Source organism: Sebastes umbrosus, chromosome 12, assembly GCF_015220745.1.
Source record: "Sebastes umbrosus isolate fSebUmb1 chromosome 12, fSebUmb1.pri, whole genome shotgun sequence".
Lineage (NCBI taxonomy): Eukaryota > Metazoa > Chordata > Actinopteri > Perciformes > Sebastidae > Sebastes > Sebastes umbrosus.
This window is the reverse complement of record NC_051280.1, coordinates 8,091,146-8,107,879: the sequence shown is the minus strand read 5'-3', so window position 1 is coordinate 8,107,879 and position 16,734 is coordinate 8,091,146. Positions and strand designations below refer to the sequence as shown.

At 40.5% G+C, this 16,734-nt stretch overlaps 1 protein-coding gene across 2 annotated transcripts; it reads right to left on the bottom strand.

Moving 5' to 3' along the window:
* Positions 1 to 766: 766 nt before the first annotated feature.
* Positions 767 to 16,200, bottom strand: hectd3 (HECT domain containing 3). Of its 2 annotated transcripts, none has more exons than XM_037787555.1 (20): positions 16,062 to 16,200; positions 15,231 to 15,708; positions 12,831 to 13,084; positions 12,599 to 12,734; positions 12,165 to 12,286; positions 10,632 to 10,745; positions 9,951 to 10,033; positions 9,681 to 9,855; positions 9,309 to 9,390; positions 8,024 to 8,206; positions 7,017 to 7,069; positions 6,737 to 6,905; positions 6,527 to 6,640; positions 6,328 to 6,417; positions 4,673 to 4,879; positions 4,390 to 4,519; positions 2,850 to 2,924; positions 2,607 to 2,688; positions 2,410 to 2,481; positions 767 to 992 (listed from the first exon to the last, which is right to left on the bottom strand). In XM_037787555.1, exons 2-20 carry the CDS (start codon positions 15,588 to 15,590, stop codon positions 908 to 910), a joined length of 2,586 nt encoding a protein of 861 aa, XP_037643483.1. In that variant the 5' UTR covers positions 15,591 to 15,708; positions 16,062 to 16,200; the 3' UTR covers positions 767 to 907. The 2 variants fall into 2 exon arrangements, with proteins under 2 accessions (XP_037643483.1, XP_037643484.1); XM_037787556.1 differs by having other exon boundaries at positions 9,681 to 9,846.
* Positions 16,201 to 16,734: the final 534 nt, after the last annotated feature.

Here is a 16,734-nt window from a genome sequence, read left to right as displayed (position 1 = left end):
TATATACTGTATAGTTGTATTCTGGGGGTATCGTTCCTATGCAGAGGGTAGTTTAGTTTATTTATTGACTACACTGAGGGCGTTTTATATTTGAATAATTTATTTATTTATTTATTGTGTTGAGTTGAATGTGCTACTTATTTTGTACTGTAATTATCTTGTGCCTTTTTTACCTTTTTTCTTTTCTTAAAGCTGACTCGGTGTTAACTGCTCAGAATTCCAATGTACTTAGGTGCAAATGGCAAATAAAACTCTTGAATCTTGAATCTTGAAAAGCTAGTTTTCATTTTGTGAAACTACTATTTCCAAGGTCAACTTTATTTTCATTTATTTGTATTATTATTATTTTATTATGTTTATTTGTTATGTAATATGATGGGTAATTTAAAATTCTACTGTCTGAATCATACTTTTAAATCACCTCTGTATTTTATCTTACCAAAAACCTGATTTTGTATGTCAGAGTTATTTTGTATTTTGATGCTCACTGAATACAGTGATTTGATGTTCATAAAGTGACTCAACTGCCATCTCTTATTCATTTAACATAAATACCATACAATATTAATCCGTTTTTATTATCATCATCATTAATTTCCTAATAATATGCTGCTTCCTGTTATATTTGGAGAACATTACTCATGAAGAAAAGTCAACCTTCTTCTTATAATGTCCCACTGACATTGGCAAGCCTGCCACAACTTCTACAAACAAATATAAACACATCCATTCATTTAATGTTTCATTCAAGAAAAAAACAAAGTCATTTCCATGTTTCCATAGATTTCTTTATTATATACAGCTAGGATTACTTGGCAGTTGTGTAGATATGGTGATAAACGTGGCCAGATTTCTGTCCATTCAACAGTGATTTGTAAAATGTTTGTTGGGTGAAGCAGCAGAGAGATCACTCTTCCCAGGGGCTCATGTCGGTGTCGATGGCCACACAGTTGTAAGCAGCGTAACGCAGCTTCTCCTCACATACTTTTGCACTGCAGCACAGAATGAACAAGAAGAGGGGAAAGGATGGGAGGCAATAAATAGAACATGACTGTTAATGAAAAGCAGTTTTACAAAAAGTTCATGAGAGCTCAGAGCGTTATATGAATGTAAAAAGTGTAAGATGGATTGTGAAAGCAACTGGTAATTAACCTGTGCACCATAAAAACAAGTGCAATAAGGCAATGCATACAGTATTTCTTTAACAAAATTGTATATTAAAGGACCAGTGTGTAACACTTAGGGGGATCTATTGGCATAAATGGAATATAATATAATAATTAATATGTTTTCTTTAGTGTATAATCAGCTGAAAATAAGAATCATTGTGTTTTCATTACCTCAGAATGAGACGTTTATATCTACATAGGGAGCGGATCTTCTTCACGGAGACCGCCATGTTGCACCACCATGTTCCTACATTAGCCCAGTACCATCGACTGTATATAAGAAGCGGACGTAGTCACCCATTGGTTTGAGGAAATTGCCGTTTTAAAGCCTCAAGCTCTGTATTTTGGCCGTCACCATCTTGGTTTTTGGCCGTCGTCATCTTGGTTATTTGCAACCAGAAGTGACACGCGAGGGTGGAGCTTAGTACAACCGCAAGCTGAATAAGACATTTTTAGGTGACCAAAAAGGTTATAATTGACTTTCATGAACTGAAAACGTACTGTGAAAGGGTTAAAGTTCTCAGACGAAAACACGGACAACTCCCAGACTGGACAACGCCGTGGTAGCGACCTGTCAGTCCCAAGGTAGCCAGGCCCTAAAGCATACCCTGCTTTATGGTCTATTTGACTCTTATTGGGACCATCATTTACTAAATGAACATCATGCTGTATTGAAGAAGACTTCAAACTCGCGATTGAGACCATAAACTCATGTTTACAATGTTTACTGAGGTAATAAATCAAGAGAGAAGTAGGCTCATTTTCTCATAGACTTCTATACATTCAGACTTATTTTTGCAACCAGAGGAGTCGCCCCCTGCTGGCTGTTAGAAAGAATGCAAGTTTAAGGCACTTCAGCATTGGCTTCACTTTTCAGATATGGAGTTGCCCATTGCCCAGACCAGACAAACCAAATATTATCAACTTTTCCTGCTTGGCCTGGAGTTGATAACGTTAATCGCTGCCGTCGCCACCACTCTCTCCCTCTCTTGGTTCACCACTCACTTCCCACCTCTGTTCGAAATGACCTACGCTACTGGCTCTAGAGAAGGCCCTTCGCGTTTTTGCGTCGGCCACCGTAGCTCCCCTACATGCTTGGAACACGGGAGAGGCTTCAGTTGGCTGCAATCTGCAACCTCACTGCTAGATACCACCAGATCCTACACACTGCTCCTTTAAAGGTACACATCAATACACAGTAACAGACTCTGCATTTACACAACACAGAACATTAGGATACCTTGGGTAGTTGGGTAAATAAAGAGTGCTGGAACATGTGGAGGACTGTGGAAGTGCGTCAGTCGTTTCAGAGCTAAATCAGGAAACAGAAAAATGATTAGCATCATGTTCCATTGTAAGTTTTCTAAATGAGCTATTTCACTAGCAAACAGTACGTTTTCTGAAATATATATTTTTTAGGGATGTACTTGCACTCACCCTTGTTTGTCAGGAAAGACGTAGATAGGCGCAGGAAGACGACTTCGACCAGTTACAAACCTCAGAAACCTGCTGCGATCCTCTGAAAACAAAATTCAACATCGTTGTATATTTTCAGTACAAACAAATACACCAAAACACTTGTCACGCTTCAAATGACGTAGTTTATATGACATGCTGTAAAAGACATTCACTACAGTAGACATGCTCTGTAAAATGTTGACAAGTAAACAGCGAACTGACCATTGGTGAAGCTCGTCAGTGCTTCCCATAAGTATTGCACTCTAACGTCACTTTGTTCCAGGTCCTCATAGCGTGCTGGTGGGGAGATAGAAACAACACTGATGCATTACAATGAGTCCTTACAACATTTAATTTAAGAGGATCTACAGTCAAGCACCTACAGAGCTTTTCCCTCACTTAATTTATAACTTGGCAGCTTCTTAAAGGATAATTCTGGTTTATAACAACTTGGGTTTTACAGTGGAAACCGCTTACAGTGACCATGGTTACAGTGAAAAAGCCTGGGACAGGATCATTCCTTTATAAATGCTGTTTAAATATTACACTTATAGTAATCAAGTAGTCCGCTTTCAGTGTTCATTTGGGGTAATTTCATACATGACAACATATACATTTTTTAATACATTTGATTTGTATATTAAGTTTTGATAGCCAACAGTTTATTTCAGGCACTGAAACCAGCGGCAAGCTGTGGCTTAGTAGCCTATTTGCACTATTGGCGTTACTGTATTTGTAAACAGCACAATTCTGTTTGAGGCCTAATTTGAACTACAGTAAACTATATTTTATATACAGTAGATACTGTATTGCATTATAGTGTATTTGAATTATATTTAATTTGGACAGTAATTTGAAAAGCGCTTGAAACAGCTGAACTGTATTTTGAAACAGTCCATAAAACTCAGTAAATAGTGAAGCTATCCGTTTCATTACCTTATATTCATGTAATGAATATAAAACTGTCAATTAGATAGTAATCTGCATGAGAAATAAAGAAAATAATGGTTATAATAATCATGCAATAGTAGTGATTAATTTGACCTAGACAGACATGATCACTATTAGAGGTTTCCACCGTTAACTTTACTTTTTGGTTTAACCTCCAAATGAATTGGTTTAGATGAATCGGACAACATTTTTGTCTTGTTTACATCCTGTTTGACTGTGTTGCATTATCACCGTGTTCTCAGATCTTAGGAATTACAATGTTAAAACTGACTGAAACAATGGCCACAACAACTAAATGAGACTTAAGAAGTTGTAAACTACAATTAGAGCATGTTAGCATGTTTAATGTTTACCATGCTCACCAACATTTGCTAATTAGCACTAACCAGAAATTACAGCTGAGGCTGATGGGAAGGTCATTAGTATTTGGTCATGAACCAAAGGGACATTTTGACCTGATGATGGTGCTAGATTATAAATCAGAGGATCATCAAAGTGATCACAATTTATCCTGAGGGGAACATGAATGTCTAGACCAAATTTCATAGCTATCCATTCAACAGTTGTTGAGACATTTCAGTCGAAACACACACAAATATTGACCTCATGGTGGCACTAAAGGAAAAGTTACCGGAGGATCAACAGATTTAATGACAGTTCATCCAATAATTGTTGAGTTATTTCAGTCTGGACCAAAGTGGCGGACTGCTAGCATGGCTAAAAACAAACACAGCGTCACCTCTTCAATCAGTACAGAAAATGTGTGTTTAGTGTCAAAGAGGCGGAGATGAATTCCAAGATGGACACTCACTGAGTCGTTTCAGGGCCTCCACAGTGATCTCAGGGTCTCCACACACTTTCTTCTCCACCTCCTGCCAGGTGAGCAGGTCCAGCACCGCCTGAGGAACCACCTTCAGCAGCCCCGCCTGCATGGCTGCAATCTGTAATTCAATGATCAGATCTTCAATGAATTAGCAACTCCACACACACACACACACACACACACACACCGTAATTACTGGATGAGTTTATACTAAAGAATAAAAGCTAACAACACTTGTAGTAGCAATGTATATGAAGGCAGTAAGTCCCACCTGCTGCCTGCTCTCCTCGAGCCGAGCCTTCTGCACCAGGCGGACGAACTCGCTGCGGTCCTCGTAACGAACGGCCACGTTACTGCCGCCGGGTATAAGATCCACCATCTGGCCGTCGCTCAGCAGGGTGGTGTACACCAGCTCCTCACCAAATCTGAACTCATACGTCTCCTGGTCCATGTTGTCCATGGCCTCCAGCAGGTTCACCTGAACACACATCCAAATTTAACTTGAGACAATGGAGGATTAGCGGCCACACCAGACAGTTGGAGACTGTTTATTCTTTCCATTTTAATGTAGAGATGGGAAAGATAAAAGAGGGTGTGCATGCAGTAAAGGCCATTTATCAAATTCAAATTGAATTAAGTGTGATACAATGAGATTTATTGATCCTTAAGCTTTTCCACTCCACTCTTCTTTTTCATAGACCCATTTTTGTTTTTTTAGGGGGGTACAGGGGATCTTTATGGGGAGATAGCAGGTCAATAGTAGATGTCACATAGAAGTGAGGTACATCATCTGAAAGCTGGGAACCTGAAGATTAATTTGAGATGCAGCTCAGCACTGTGTGTCAAGTTGTTCTAGTCATGAATCAGAAATAATTAAATAATTAATTAATTAATTAAAATAAATTGTGAAAGCGTATCAGGGCTTAGAACATGATCTCATAAGTTGTTGCAGCAATCTTTTACCCAGATTTAATGCTAAATTGAACCATTCTTACCACTTGAGAATTGATAAAAATGGTCAATAATCACTCCAAAATACCACATTAAAAACACCAAGAACTTGAGAAGCACTATAGAAAAAGCCATGCTGTGATTTTGTATCAAAAACTTTTGACATTTGGAGATTTCTGCAAGAATTGCATTTTTCGGCGATTAAATGGCGAGCACTTTCTGCTCAGAAACCCCCTTATTGTAAATCTACCTAGGAAAACATCCATCCTCTGAATGATCTAGGTCTCTAGTTTGTCGTTGGAAAGTTTCATGACGCTGTGATTATCCTAGAGGTCACCACAGGTCATTCTATACATTGAGGTCAGGTTTCATAAAACTACAATGAAATGGCTACTATGGGGACTAACATTATCACACATGAATACTATTGGGCTCATTGGATCCACAAGAGTCTCAGCTTTACAGTAATGCCCACTTATGTAATTCAAGACTCGTGGGTACCCATAGAACCCATTTACATTCACATATCTTGAGGTCAGAGGTCAAGGGACCCCTTTGAAAATGGCAATGCCATTTTTCCCTCGCCAAAATTTAGCGTAACTTTGTAGCGTTATTTAGCGTTCTTGCCGACAAGCTAGTATGACATGGTTAGTACCATTGGATTCAGATTTTCTAGTTTCATGTGATATCTATATCTGCACTCTAGCTTCAAAACTGAACCTGCTACAGCCTCTGAAAAAAGTCGTCCGAGGGCGTCGGCGCCCTCAAGGATTGGAAGAGGTTCAAATCTATTTGAATCTGTGCAGCAGATTATGATCTCAGTAGTGATGCAAATAATATAAAAAATATAAAATATTGATCAGAACAATTCTTCTACCAAAGAATGTTTAGTATTCAAAGTGCTGTACATGTCTGAAACTCAGTCTGCAGTCTAAAATGTACATTAAGCAGGTGTAATTGTTTGAAAGTCCTCACCAGCACAGAGTCCACAGCGGGGAAATCTTTACTCCAGCTGACAGACTCCCCAGTCAGCTGCTTCCACACCAGCCCGGGCAGAGCCAAGACCTGCAGGGATGGACACAGAAGAAGCGAGTATTAAGTCTCTGTATCCACCCGTTCTTACTTAATAGCGATGTTAACGACCTACAGTAGGTGGAAAGTGAGTATCACTCACCAAGAAGTCTTTTCCTCTGAGAGCAGCTCCCATGAGCTGACCGATCCACTCATACTTGTGGAACTCTTTACAGGACGGGTTGGGGACGTAGTAATCTCTGGCCTCTAAGGAGCCCTGAGAGACCAGCAGGGAAAGAAAAAAGCCACAGCCAATGAGAACACTGTCCAGTCAAATCTTCACTGCGTGCAGACAGCGATGGTGAGCGATTACCTGGTTGGACGTACGGCTGAAGAACGGCAGAGGCATGGGACACTCCGCTGAGCTGGGGCACAGCTCCTCAGACATGTCAGCAAGGCTGTCCCGAAATCCACCTCCCTGGTCTATGATTCCCTCCGCAATGAACTTACATTCCCACCACTGGTCATACCGAGCAGGCCATCTAACAAACCGAGACAAAAGATGGTAGATTTAGATTTTCATTCTGTGAGTTTCAGTCATACTCAGACAAGAAATGTCAGACAAATGAGCCTGAGAAGCCTAAAAAACACACCTATAATCCAAAGTCTTCTCAAATTTGTCAGACGGCTTGAGGCCTTCATACACCTGCAAGGAGAAAAATAATAATCATAAAGCAACAGTAAGAGCACCCATAATGCATCAGAGTCAGACAAACGATGACAGTCTATGAACCGATCTGATACCATCATTTATTAACCCAGAAAAAAAATCAACTTGTTTAACCGGAAATCAATTCTTCTTCGCCGCTCCAGAACAGTAGCCTTCACTGTGCTGTTGCCCTGGATATATCATGGCTGCCACTGCCACTAAACTACTGTTTTAGAGCAACGGAGAAGAACTGATTGCAGGAAGTTTGTCACGTGAAGATAACAGTGTGGTGCTAGTGGAGAGTGTAACGGTAGTCAGAGCGAGGAAAATGTCGGCCAATTTGGCAATATTGCCCAGTGGAAAAATCCAACAAGTAAAACAGCGATATGTACAGCATGTAAGGCTTTCGTTCTGAGGGGTGGCACTAGTGTTGCCAAATTCAACACCAACAATCTTATAAAACACTTGAAGACGCATCATGTGAAAGAGCGCGACATCTTCACCAAGGCAAAGGGGAAAAAAGGACGAACCGCAGCAGCAAACTTTGAAAACTGCATTCCAATGACGGGATAAATTCCACAAAGACAGCCCAAAAGAAACAAAGATAACTGTCAAAATTGTGGAATTCATTGTTCTGGACGACCAACCTCTATCGGTTGTCAGAACATGGGATTTCGCCGCTCAATGGAAAATACATCTCTGAAACGGCCGTCCCCAAACTAGAGGGAGGAAAAACATTTCATGTAGGCTAAAAGATGTGCAGGCTATTAGCTTCACAACTGACATTTGGATCTCCGATGTGTGCTGTGCGTGGTATCGGATCAGTACTCGGTATCGGCCGATACCGCAAGTTCAGGTATTGGAATCGGTATCGGGAAGGAAAAAATGGTATCAGAACACCTCTAGTATAAATACATCTCATCACACAGAAGGAGGAGATGTGTTTGGTACCTGATTGAACACAGCGTTCTTGCAGCTGGCGTCCAGAGAGGTGTTGTCTCTGTGCTCCATGGCCAGACGTCTGTTGATGTACAGTCGCGGCATGAAGTTTGGCTTACTGGTCTCAGAGTCCTTCAGGCACTGCGTGATGAGGGCTGAGCGGCGTTTGGACAGCAGCAGGAACTGCTTTATGCTCTAGAGGGCGCCAAAGAAAGTCATTTTGGAGGCTTTTAAAGTTTGTGTCTCAAGTTTTAAAGTAGAGATGAAACGATAAATCAGCATATTTTCAGTATGACGTACTACAAGCTTTTACAAGACTCTTCAAGTATCAGCTAGTGTGGGTGGGAAGATATTTAATACTAGTGAGCAATTCCTTGGTCTAGCATTTTCTCAAAAAACTAATATATTTATAGAACTCATAGATATTGACAGAAGAGCAAGGTGGCAAACACACACTATAATACATGTTATTAACCACTTAATACTACTGCGTTGAACTGTCTTTTGTACCCTATTTTTTTATCTGCTCAAAATATACCTTAAAAAGGGAGATTTCTTAAGTATTTAATACTCTTAACAGCTGTCAGTGTGTCAGTGTGCTGACTTAACTATGACTTGCCCCAAACTGCATGTGAATATCACAAAGTGGGCATGTCTTAAAGCTATTTTGCATTAATGCGTTAACTTTGAGAGCCCCAGTATTTACCAGAGGTTGGAGCAAGTCATTGTTTTGTAAGTCACAAGAATGTTTACATTTTTGCACTCAAGTCCGAAGTCAAGACCGGCAATACCCAAGTCCTACACTTGAGTTTTAAGTCCTAAACTAGTCATAATACTCTCTTCACCAAATCTTGAGCCATCCGCGTCGCCGTCTGTAATTTCTGACCCGCATGTTTTGTATACTGCAATTCATTTTTTGTCGACCACCGTGTAGTTTTTGTACGTGAAGAAAATTATCTTTGGTATAATTTTTTCCAACTGGCACTCAGTAACGTAACGTTAGTTCATCATGGTTCTCTCCTGAAACTTGAGTTGATGCTGTCGTGTTGGTTCAAACAAAGTAGATCTGGAAAACTAAGTGTCGGCTTGCTGGATATGAATAGTGTTAACATTAGGAAATCCAAGTGAAGTCACGAGTCATTGGTGTTAAAGTCCAAATCGTGTTGCAAGTCTTTTTTGGTTTCCACACCTCTGATATTTCCTATAAATCTGGTAAGAACAGCTCCATGGGGTTTATTGCTGCTAACTTTTATTCAGTGTCGGTCTTGTATATCTCAAAAGCTTCACAATGACTCACTTTGATCTGGTTGAAGGTTCCCAGACTGTAATCCCAGGCCGGTACCAAGTGTGGGAGCACGCTGTCCAGGAGACAGATGAACCTGCACAGAGCGAGACAGAAGAAAACCACCAACACAAATACTGAGAAATGCTTAGAAACAATAAGGACAATCAGGGCATTACATCTGCATCTGACTGTATTTCTGAGATTTAATTAACTTTTGAGTCACTGCTTGATTAGAAACTCATTTTCATGATATTTTTAAAACCTTATGGACATGTGTTGGACACATTTTGCCTGATTCTCGCAAAAAAAACAGCACTATTAGGTGATAAATATTTAACTCCATGATATATCCTGACTGTAAGAACCGTGGCAGATGAACGTTACCTCTGGATGACCAGCGCTCTGCGGTACAGGACGTCGGGCGTGTTGCCCTGCAGACGGGGGTAGCGCACCAGGTTAGAGGACTGGAAAACATCAGCGTTTAGACCCAGGTCTCTTTCACATGACGACTTGATCTTCAAGCCTCGGATCCGGACGTCTATGCCCTCATCTGTAGAGCCAAAACATTTTTTAAAGTTCACGACAGTGTTAAAAACCACAGGAAATATCTGGTTAAATAAACATGGAAACATGCTAAAAAAAAAAAAGGCTTACCTCTACACTCCTCAATCCGAACCTCAATCACAGGCAGGTGAGATGTCATATCCTCCAGCACACACACTTCTCCAATCAGATTGCTAGAGGCAAAAAAAGAGCAAAGCAACTGTAGTTTGACAAACAGACTATGAAATGCGTAAATTCCTGGGATTTGTCAACTTGCAACAGATTAAATGGCTCGGTGTGGCATGCACATATGCAAAAAATGACACTATTTTCAAACTAATTTTCTACTAATTTAAAAAAATGACACTACAAATAGCTTAATTTTTACTTCTGTACTTTTACAGGAGGAAATAGATTCAGATTTTTCAGCTGAGCATCACGTTATTAACGGGGTCACAACAATATATCAGGAGATATTGGCCTTCTGTCTTCAGGTATTATCTGCTATAATGATAGGGAGGTTCCTTCCATCATATTTTCTTTTTATTATATTTTTCTAATTCATTTAATCCACTTAATAATATCAGAGGGTAGTTAATTATCATGATTCCCCTGACTGCAGACAATGTGTGGGTCATCCTGCCTTAAAAACTACTTAAAATATTAAATACTGACACAAAACACAGCTTCAATATGAAACTAGTGTTATAAGTTTTCCTTCTAAAGCTTGTGTACTGCAATCTGAAGCATATCTATGAAATATGTTGACGAAATCCATTTGAAGAAGCTCACTCGTCTATGGTGACGTCACTCAGCTTCTTCAGGTTGTCTCCCTCTCCTCCAAACACCGTGACTCGTTTGGGCATGTAGTTGTCGTCTGTAGAGTCCACCGTCAATATCAGCTTACTAGAGAGCAAAAAGAGAAGCACAGTATATACAATAAGGACACAATTTATCTACACGATAATAGTTCATATAAGATGCATCACATCTTTAAGCGAGCATGAAATACGTGGATGAAGGACCATGAATTGTGGTATGAAGACATTAGACAGTTGTGTCTTAATAAGAAGCTAAAGAGAAGTTACATCCAACATGTGTCTTTAGAGAAAGAACTGAGATCCGAATCAACTGAAATAAAAACATTGCTTCAAACTGTTTTCAGATTAGATTGTCAGGACCAAAATCATCTAGCATCAAACATCATTGCCCCTCGTGTGAATGTAATCAGCTCAGTTCAGCGTCCCTGCGTGAGTTGACAAATGACTGTGTGAAGAAGTAGAGTCGCTAGGACCTAAGGCTATTCTACTATCCAGCCTGCTCCCAGCTGGAAAAAAAGATGGTTTAAATAAGACTTCAGGCTAACTCAGCAATGGGAGGTCGGTGACTGTTGTGCCCACATCTTTATAGAGACCTAGCTGGCTTCATCGTGGCATCCCGGATCAAGCTGCACTTGACGGGCGGACCGCAAGACAGAGCGCAGTACTCTGGTGGGACGAGAGGAGGTGCACTCTGTGTTTACATCAATGATTCTTGGTGCTGTTGGACAATTTCCCTGATGTTCAATGTTTTTAATGTTAACATGCCGGCCGTATTGTCTGCCCAGAGAGTTCACTAGTGTTTTTGTTGATGCTGCTTACATTTCTCCTGATGCAAATTTTTTAAAAAAATGCACTACAGGAATGCATTACTGTTTTTGTTTAGTTCTGTCATGTTTTTCTTGTGTAGCATAAATGGACTTGGCTACAACTGCATTTCGTTGTGCAGCCCTGCGTTGCAGAATGAATGATTCTTAAACCTTGAAAATTGAGCCACAGCTTCCGTTCCTACTCACACCACGGTCAGAAGTGTGCCATCTTACACATTTTATAGTAAAAGTACATGCAGTCAAATAACTACTGAAATACAATATAGAACTAGAAGTGCACTCGGAGAGCGCAGACCTCCGCCAAGGCCAAATGCCCTATCTCGCAATTGTTCAAGGAAAGTGATCAATAATGCGTGTAACCGCCCCGTGATTCAGATCCACTCCAAAATGTAATGTGTTCTTTCTTGGCCCATGTTACACCTTTCCACCAACTCTCATGAAAATTGGGCAAGTAGTTTTTCCATAATACTGTTGACAAACAGACCAACAAACAAACACACAAACCTCCTTGGCGGAGGTAATGATCTAATAGAAATATCCCAGATAAAAGTGGACACCTGTAGCTGACATCAATAAATTACTAACAAAAATATGAAATACAGTAAGTTCAGGGTTTGGATTACACACTAAAGTTGGAATTGACTTCTTGTCACTTCTTTGCTCAGCAGCTTCCTTACTTGACCACGGTGCCTCTCTTCATGTGCAGGCGTATCCAGTGTTGTCCCTGCATGCCGTCGCTCTCCCAGTACGTTTCGGTGTCGCCGTCTGTCAGACAGCTCGCCCCTCCGCTGGGATCCTCCTGTTAGCAAATATCAAGGTAGTTGAATGTGTAAAACCATTCACAGGCTGACTTGTAATTACATGTTTGACTCAATGTCACAATCATTATGTACCATTTCGGTCAAATCTGTGATATCATCGAGGTGAAAAAGCAGAAGATAAGACTTTAATACTCGTACAGCTTTATTCTAATAGCCAGAAAATGTACACCTGCAGATTTCACTTCTCCTTATCACAAACTAAAACCCTGCATCTTTTTGAAAGAACTGACTGTCTCTGTTCGGAAGAGGAAAAACAAAGAAATACAAATACCTTAGCGCATGTGACTCACCGAACACGAGGAAACATCGATGCTGGTCACGCACTGCTTCACGCTCCCCAGGTTCTCATCCTCTTTCCCGATGTGGTCATAGAAGTAGTGCACCAAGTCCTCATCACATTCATACCCCCAGGTTGGAGGAACATACCTTGAAGATTTGAGGGAACAACAGTTTAATCTGACAATCTTAACTCAACCCCCAAAATCTCAACTCTCTAATCTGACTCCACACAAACATGCTCACCTTAGCTTCTGGACGGCAGCATCATCACACTCAGCGATTTTGGGTTTAGAGCCGATGTAAAGCGCGTTCTCCACACTCACCACCTGCTCCCACCTGTTGCAGGGCTTGTGGTCGTAGCCGAAGAGCTGCTGTTGTCGGCTAATTGTCTCCGGTGACTCCACCGGGACCAGCCTGTCGCCTCCCTCTGTGTGTTTACACACCAGGATCCAGCCTTCCTCCAACTCCTGGCCCAGACGGTGCTCCTCCAACTGCTCCTGGACACAGACATGGATCAGTAGGTCAATATGTGTTTTCCCACGAACATTTAAAGTCATCAAAACTGAATTAACAGGTAATAAAAGCATCCTCGTGTAAGAGGGACGAGTAGGGTTGTGTCAACATTCGACAAAATACTTTGGCGTCAAACTGGAACTTCATTTACAGTTGATATTCTCAACTATTTAAGAAATCATTTTAAAGCACGGTTGACTTACCCCATAGTTATTAAATTCACACCACATTTTCCTTAGTGTGGAATGAATGTAAAACAGAAAGTGTATATCTTTGTACTGTAAGACACTGGAAATTAGCTTTAATGTGGACAGTAACCTGAAAAACAACATCCTTAAAACTAACTTACAAAATCAACGAGAAATAGTATTTTTACTTTATAATATTTTTGACTGTTTTTATATTGAATGTACATACTTGACTTTGGATTATTTTTTATTATCTTATTTACGTTGTTATTGATCTTATTTGTTATTATCTAAATTTACTTGATCATATTTCATTATTATAACAAAATTACTCCATTTGCAGTCAAAATTATACAATTTAGTTGTTTGTTATTGATGTTATACTGTGCACAATGGTAGAATGTGATGATGCACAGGGTAAATGTCATGGCCAAAGGCTCCATTGTGTGCACATAGCCTCCTGTAGTGGATATCAGTAGTATTTTATAGCCAGATTCCCTTTCAAGAGGTAGAAAACCCATCTGGCACACTTTGGGTATCCAAGAGGCCAAATGGAGAGTCCGCCAGGTCCTATTCTCACTAAAACCTTTGTAGAATCTATGTGCTTTGTGTTATTCATATCTGCTTTGACACAGTTGTAGTCAAGGAGTTGCTGAATGAATTCAGTGGCATCTCTGTGCATGGCATCATTGCTATAATGGTGTTATCCACTATCTAATCTAGAAAACATTTTAGGCGAGGATAAAAATGTAAATTCTTCTTTTGGTTGATCACAATTTACTCAGGCATAGTAACAGCCACAATGTTACTTACACTGAGGATGAATTCTCTGAGGTCTTACCTATCAATAGAGACCAAGATCATGCATTTAGACCTGGTAGTTGTGGAGCTAGTCTTGATTTATTTTGGGTGTCTTGGGTGTATTTTATGTCAGTCTAGGCAAACCACACCTTCCAGCACCCTAGGGTTTAAGAGGTTAACCTAACCCACATATATTTGAACTGTAGAAGAAACCGGGAAACCTGGAAAGAGAACCGTGCAGACACGAGGAGAACATGCAAACTCGACACAGAAAAACTCAAGCTGGTCAGTTCAGCTGGATTTGAACCCTGGACCTTGTTCCTGTGAGATTAACTGTATTGTTTCAAAGAAAGATTAAAAAAAAAAAGACTGACTGACATTTTTTACAATTTAAGTAGGGAAGTAAGAAAGTACAATTTGATCTATATGGCACCTTTCAAAATCTAGGTTACAAAGTGCCTTACAAAAGAATAAATGATGAAAAATGTTAAATAGTTTTGCCAAAGCATGTTTGTAGCTAGAAAACAAATATTGAAATGACTATTACCATTAACTACTGCAGGCTTTCAAATAACACGGGAACCCTGGTCGTTGTAATTTAGCTAGATAACAACATAATGTGATTACAAAGATGAAAATGATGAATATTAGTGCAAAAAAACTGACAATAACCTGATATTTCAGGTGGAATTTCATTCATTCATTCATTCATTCATTCTCACTGTGCAATATCATTTTCCACTTGTGCAATTTTGTTAATAGTCTGTTTATTGTCAATACTGTATATACTGCTCCTATGTTTATACTTCCTTCTGTTTAAATGGTTCCTATTTTGTTACACTTTGTTTATCTCTCTTTTACTGTGTTAGCTGATGCATCTTGTTTTCTGCACTATCCCCTTTGCTGCTGTACACTGCAAATTTCCCCACTGCAGGACTAATAAAGGAATCTCTTATCTTATCTTATCTTATTACAGAAACACATTATTAGTACAGAGAGCAGAGGAATGTAATGCAGTGCAATTAGTAGAGTAGAGTAGAGTTATGACAGCTCCTACAGCAGAAGGAGACACGTTGCAGTATAGTGTAATTGATGTGATCCAGTGACTGTGTAACCTGGCAGAGAGACAGAAGCAGCTTACCTTATTGATTTTGACCCAGAGGCCCTGGCTGTTGCAGTACTCCTCCCCTGTAGTCCGGATACAAGTCCCTTTCTTTGGCTCTATGTTGTACTTGCATAACTTCTTAACGTGTGGAGTCTGGTGTGGACTCTCGAAGACGGAGACGAGCGTCTTCCCGACGGTGGAGCCTCCTGCAGACGCTCCTCCGGTGGACGCAGAGGAGGTGGAGGAGGAGGAGTCCTTGCAGATCTTGTAGCACACTTCTTTGGGGACATAACACAGACACTCCGGCACCGACTCGCTCCTCTTGAAGCACTCAATGCACCTGTTCAGGAAGCGGATCCTGCCCAGCAGCAGGTGAGGGTTGTCTCCCAGAGACATGATGATGGAGGTGATGGAGGTGATGGAGGTGACAGTCAGCAGCTCAGCAGCAGGTTAGGTCAGCTGACATTACACCACCTTTGTGTTCCTGCCTGCTGCAGCGAGGATGATGCTCCTCCTGTCAATGCAAGAGCAAACAAAACAGAATATTCTCCACAAACTGATTCATTCAGTGACCAGCAGGCAAATCCAGTTATTCAATGTGATTTTCAACTCTCTTTCAGCGGAGTCTAAAAGGTCAAAGAGACACTAATCAGCTGCCAAAGTCCGCAGACTCAGTAAGAAAAGTCCCCACTCCTTCTGGAGCAGGAGAGCTAACATTAGCACGCCTGCTAGGTAAACTAGTGCTCCCTGAGACGTTTACGAGATGTGTTGTCCACAAAACCGCCTTCATTTGTATCAGAAGTTAAGGAGAGACAATACTTCATGAGCTAAAAGCCAGAGTGATGTGTTGACTGAGTATTAACCTACCTGTGCTGTGGATTAGTGTTGTGTTTAAGTGTGTAACTCCTCTCTCTCTGTCGGTGTGGACTTCTTGGATTTCTGACAACGCGGAAGCGCAGTAGAGACTTTTGACCCTCCCCAACTTCCGTCGTTTGTATTTCAAAATAAAAGTCCCCCCACAGTCATTTTACATGTTGAAATCAATTCATTGTCGTAATCTATCTGTCAGTTTACAGTATACAGTTGTTAAGGGTGGATTGTATCCAGTAGATCATCGATGTAATCTGATTAGGGTGCAAATTCTGAGTAGATGGAAACTCAAATAAACTAATAATCTGTTGACAACACTGTGATCAAGTTTGTCTCTGTAATTTGCATGAATCAATAATTAATAAACCAATAATTGCAGTGTGTTTATCATCAGCCTGAAGACGTGTTCAGGCTGTTCTCATACAAAATCAATAAATAAATCAATTTGTATGTAATCCACGTAATTGTGAACCAGAAAGTAGAAAGAGCCACAAATGCCGCGTGGGGAGGAGGTCTGGGTAGATTGGTGGGTCAAAAAACACCGGACATTCGCCCAGGAGACCGCTGTTCGTACCCCGTGTGCAACCAGAAGTCAACATTGATTTATTTGTAACGTAACTTCCGTACTTAAGTAATGCCACTTCCTGTGTTATTTAGACCCAAACCACAA